The sequence below is a fragment of the Leptodactylus fuscus genome, chromosome 1 (genome assembly GCF_031893055.1).
Source record: "Leptodactylus fuscus isolate aLepFus1 chromosome 1, aLepFus1.hap2, whole genome shotgun sequence".
Classification (NCBI taxonomy): Eukaryota; Metazoa; Chordata; class Amphibia; order Anura; family Leptodactylidae; genus Leptodactylus; species Leptodactylus fuscus.
In genome coordinates, this window is record NC_134265.1 from 15,628,428 (window position 1) to 15,634,290 (window position 5,863).

Sequence of the window (5,863 nt, forward strand, 5' to 3'; positions counted from 1 at the left end):
CCTCAGATCCTCCAATGACCTCCTACTCTGCTCTGCTCTCATCCGCTCCTCACACAACCATCTCCAAGATTTCTCCCGTGCTTCCCCCGTACTCTGGAACTCCTTACCAAGACACATAAGACTGACCCCACAATCACAGGATTCAAGAAGGCCCTGAAGACTCCCCTATTCAGGAAGGCCTACACCCCCCAATAACACTATCACCACACTGCCATCTGTACAGTCTCCCCCTCTCCATCTGTCTCTCCCTCTTCCCTCATAGACTGTAAGCCCTCGCGGGCAGGGCCCTCTACCCCACTGTGCCAGTCGGTCACTGTTAGTATTATATCTACCTGTATATTTTGTGTATTGTATGTAACCCCCAAATGTAAAGCACCATGGGATTAGTATAATAATGTACAGCACCATGGGATTAATGGTGCTATATAAATAAATAATATACACAGCACTGTACTGTATACAGTATATACACACAGTACTGTATACAATCTATATACACAGCACTGTACTGTTTTGTAACAAAAGAAAATTCAGACTGCACATCCCGATGTGAATAGGTGCTTACCCTTATACTATATATGTATATATACTGTGCAGATATTCAGCTGTGTGTCCGTCTCGTGTCCTCAGACTATCGTAGTGCGTTACGTTACAGCCTCTGTACTATGACTACAATTCCCAGCCTGACCACAGGTGTCCGGACCTGGACTTACACCCCTGTAGTATTCAGAGCCTCTCCTGTCTTTCTATGGCCGCCTGCAGGGCTGGATCCTCCAGTTCATCCAACACAGAACGCTCCTTCTCCTCAACAACCCACCAAGGATGGACAAGGACGGGAATGAGATCAGCAGAAGGTTATTAGACTTCACCTTGGAGATCATCTACCTGCTGACCGGAGAGGTGACCTTATTAGATTTCTAGTGACATCTATATAGAAGAGACATAGGAGATGGCCCTTGTATTATGTCTGTTGTATCTTAGTATATTATATCTGTAGATTTTTATCTCTGGTAATGAAACATATATAAAGGTTTCCACCACGACCTCCCTTTCCCTTCTTCTTCCTTTTGTATTGTTTGGTCAAAATTTCTTACTTTTTGCTGAGGGAGAAATACTGGCTTCAGTTCCCTAACCGTCTCTCTATACGCAGGATTGCAAAATAGTGAAGAAAACATTGGGGGACTGTGTGATGTCCAACATCCATCTCCATGAGTCAGGAGGATGGAGCCGAACCCAGAACCCCATCACAGAGCCTCCACCTCACCCCCTGATACAGGAGGAGATCAATGGACAGAAGATCCTAGAACTCACCTACAAGATGCTGGAGCTGCTGACTGGAGAGGTGACACTGCTGGGAATGCTGGGACATTATACAGTAACTGGAGGGGTCGGGGTGATGACTGTATCATTGTGTTGTCAGGTTCCTATAAGGTGTCAGGATGTCGCTGTCTATTTCTCCATGGAGGAGTGGGAGTATTTAGAAGGACACAAGGATCTGTACAAGGAGGTGATGATGGAGGACCACCAGCCCCTCACATCAGCAGGTAATAGACATGACTATATACACATGGACTTCCATTATTTGTATGTACAGAATGAATTCAGTCCCTGTCTGTGTTTCCTACAGGTAGATCCAGTAAGAGGACAACCCCGGAGAGATGTCCCAGTCCTCTTCTTCCACAGGATGATCAGGTAGATGGAGATATTCCCTATGATGTGTAGACGGGCTGTGAAGTCCTTGTGGTCAGTCTTGGGTTCTCCAGCAGTATTAGATGGTTTATACTTGTGTAATGAGAGGTGGAGATGGAGGATAAAGCTGACCATAGACATTACATGTTGTCTGGATCTTCTCACAATCTTCTGGCTATGGAGACTGCTGGTTGGAATAAGGAACCATCAGGTTGGATTTCTACCGATCTGATCCTTTATATCCACTGAGACAAACAACCCCGGATGTATCTGGTAGAATCTGATCTCCTCCACTCACAACCTGAAGCAGGTCTAGCCATGCCGAGTATACATGTGTATTAGGTTCTCTAGGATGAGTTGTCTTCTAATATTTACTGTATGTTCAGCTTTTAGATGATCGGTAGCTATTATAATACTTGCTCTTATAATAATTTCTGTATTTACCACAACTATCTACTGACTTTCACATTATTTGCTTCACAGTTTTTCCATCAGGGCAAAGATCTGAGTGATATTAATGTTATAATAATAAAAGACGAGCCCTATGTGAGTGGTGATGAGTATGAGGAGGACATTCCTACCGGGAACCGCCCAGGTGAGGAGTCAGATCTTTCAGTTGTATATTCCTATAGTTGGATAACTCACACTGTGCATATAAAAATACACATGGAACATGGACTTGAAATCTGTCCATGTGAACAAGGCCATTATCTTCATCTACTATTGTCTGTATTGATAAGGAAATGTGTTTGCTCAGTTTTACGACTAAGGAGCCATTAGCTCCTACCGTACTAGGATCTGAGGCCCAGTAAGTGGTGTATTTGGGCCACATCTCAGAATGGAGCGCCTAAGAAACTAAACCTTTTGCAATTTGTTTTGGATGAACTGTCAAAAATGGTGGCTGCTATAAAAACATGGGAAGGCTTGTTTGGTTATTTGAGTTTATTACGGTTATCTGTTTGCTTATTGTTGTTTTCTATCCTAAAACCTATATTCTCCCTTTTTACGAAGGGTGAGTGTAGGGCTCAGCGTAGACTAGGGTCAAGTTCCACTTGGGGGCACTGACTGTTCAGGGCGAGGGCCCCGAGTTAGGCACATAAGGTTTCATAGCTCTGGCGCTGAGTAGGGTCTTTGTATGTCTTGGGCCATCCTACTTGTTCATGGCCTCCGCTCTATGCCCATCCGTAACCCTATAAACTACCTTCTTGGCTGAATCTCATAATCTGAATCCCGGTAAGACCTGGTTATTTATATCAACCTATTTGAGGCCACCATGCTTGGATTACTTGGCATAAGTATGTTTTTCTTTTGGTTTTGGGTATATATTGTGCACATTTATTTATTTATTTTACACAGTTTTTGACATTTGGTTTATATACGTTTTAAAGAGATGGAATGAAAAGTTATGTATTCTGTCTTTGACGACTTCAGATGACCAACAATTGACAAGTTAAGCGTTGTTTGTTCTGCCTGAATACCGGGCCCTCTCGATATCTACCTTGCTGTTTGTACGGAGGCTTTTATATAGTTTTTAAGGTAACCTATCAGCTGGTTTGGGAGCAAACAGAACATAACAATGGTAGAGGGCCCGCTCTTTCGTCAATATACATCTTGTCATGGCCCAGTCCCGGCCCATAGAATTGGGGCCCTAGACCCTGCTGTATAATGCCATACTGATAGTTTAGTGGTCGCAAACCAGCTGCCAGGTTCCCTTTGAGGCTATATTGTTGAAAAATAAAATCTTCTTTTATTTTTGGCAGATGACTGTACCGAGCACCCATCTTGGCATCTGATATCTTTAAGAGATGATTGTGGTGTCCACCAAGATAAATGTGATCCTAAAAATACTCCAGATATATTCTCAGCCCTTCACAACCAAGATCTATCATCTGATCCTATTATACACGTCCGATCTTCTGATTCATCGCAGAATCTTAAGATAAATAAAAGTCACAAAAATGGGTTTGAACATCAGCGAGATCACACAGGAGAGAAGCCATTTTCTTGTCCCGAATGTGGAAAATGTTTTAGCCGCAAATCGCATCTTGCTCAACATCTGAAAATTCACACTGGAGAGAAGCCATTCTCATGTTCAGAATGTGGGAAATGTTTTAAATCCAAAGCGGAACTTACAATCCACCAGAGAATTCACACAGGGGAGAAGCCATTTTCATGTGGAGAATGTGGAGAATCTTTTAGATATAAAGAAGCCCTTGTTGGACATCAGAGAAGTCACACAGGAGAGAAGCCGTTTTCATGCTCAGAATGTGGGAAATGTTTTTGCTATAAATCAGATCTTGTTAGTCATGAGAGAGCTCACACGAGAGAGAAGACCTTTTCATGTTCACAGTGTGGGAAATGTTATGCTAGTAAATCAAATCTTGTCAGCCATCAAAAAATTCACAAAGGACAAAATCTAAGTTCATGTTCCGAATGTGGAAAGTTCTTCACTGAGCCATCAAAACTGGTTAGACATCTTAGAAGTCACACAGGAGAGAAACCATTTTCATGTTCAGAATGTGGGAAATGTTATACTCATAAAACCCATCTTTTAAGACATCAGAGAACTCACACAGGAGAGAAGCCATTTTCATGTTCAGAATGTGGGAAATGTTATACTCATAAAACCCATCTTGTAAGACATCAGAGCAGTCACACAGGAGAGAAGCCAATTTTACATTGAACATGTAAATGTTTTCACTTTAGATCTTATCACTAATTGGAGAATTCACACAAGAGAGAAGCCATATTCATGTTTATGATGTGACGTGTTTCTTTAATATGAAATCACATCAAAGAGCTCACACAGGACATTCCACATTTATGTACTGTATACAATAAACATTATTTTCCTGTATAACTTATCTGATTCTGTTGTCTATCATTTTTTATCTATTAGATACTAAGATATTACCTATTCATATAATTATAGACCGTCCAGTCGTATTAATGTGATCACCCCCTAATTTTGACTTCAACGTTAAATAACCAATCGCAGAAGGCGTGTGTCATCAGCGATCTGGGTGCACTCATCATTGTGGAAGGCACGATGGATTAGCACAAGTATGCATCTATCCTTGCGGACCATGTTCACCCCTACATGCGAATAGTTTTACCTCAGGATGATGGCATCTACCAGCAGGACAATGCGACATGTCATACAGCTCGCAGTGTACGTGAGCGGTTTGAAGAGCACCAGGATGAGTTTACCGCACTCCCTTGGCCAGCAAATTCCCCGGACTTGTACCCAATTGAGAATCTGTAGGACCACCTCGATTGGGTTGTTCGCGCCATGGATGCTCAACTGCGTAACTTATCGCAGCTGGCGACGGCCTCTGGAGTCGGCATGGCTCAACATCCCATTGAACATCATCACAACATCCCCGCTCTTCCTGCACGTCTCACAGTGGTCCGCTCTGCCAAAGTGGTTATTCTGGATTTTGACAGGTGGTCACATTAATGTGATGGGACTGTGTATATTGTGACCTATATGCAATACAAGTATATCCTACAGAAAGTCAGTAAGCCTTATTACTCAATCAAGTTAAAATACCCAAACATGGAAATAAACTTCCAAGAAATGAGTATAGTGAGGCTGGCTACAATAATGCAGACAAACTAAACTCTGTCTATCTGGGTCCCATTCTCACATAGTCATAGTCTCATAGTTGTCTGAGTCACTACTTCACCCTCTGCTCGCTGCCAAGTTATGGATGGGATCGATACGTGCATGTGTCAGAGGCTGACAGAATGGGAGCAGAGCTATCATTGGTTATAAAGCAGGAATTTCATGCCATTCCTGACGCATGCCAGGGGGTTGCTGAGCCCTGTTATAGGGCAAATATACCATTTTCCAGATTATGCTAATTATATTTTTCTCTGTTTTTCCTAAATGGTCGATACAAATGACAATCAGTCTAATGTTCAAATCTTCTTTCCCCTCCTCACTCCTGCTTGAGTTTTTGTCTTCTATCCCCTTGTTATGAGGATTCGTTTTCTGCTTTTGGTTCCAGGTTTTGGTTAAAAACTCCTTGTCTTTTTGTCCGTAACTTCCAATCCACTGTCTGGTGGTGATGAGTCCTTCAAGGGTTAATCTGCTTCTAAATGCAAATATCTTTGCCAATGACAGCTATGAATTCAATACATGTCACCTGTGCCGCCCAAAGGAACCTTC

The 5,863-nt window shown here is 42.4% G+C and overlaps 1 protein-coding gene across 1 annotated transcript; it reads left to right on the forward strand.

The window, feature by feature from the left end:
• Positions 1-1,553: 1,553 nt before the first annotated feature.
• On the forward strand, positions 1,554-4,485 carry LOC142189545 (uncharacterized). Its single transcript, XM_075262158.1, has 4 exons — positions 1,554-1,584; positions 1,628-1,692; positions 2,173-2,284; positions 3,450-4,485. Exons 1-4 carry the CDS (start codon positions 1,554-1,556, stop codon positions 4,370-4,372), a joined length of 1,131 nt encoding a protein of 376 aa, XP_075118259.1. The 3' UTR covers positions 4,373-4,485.
• The last annotated feature ends 1,378 nt before the right edge of the window (positions 4,486-5,863 follow it).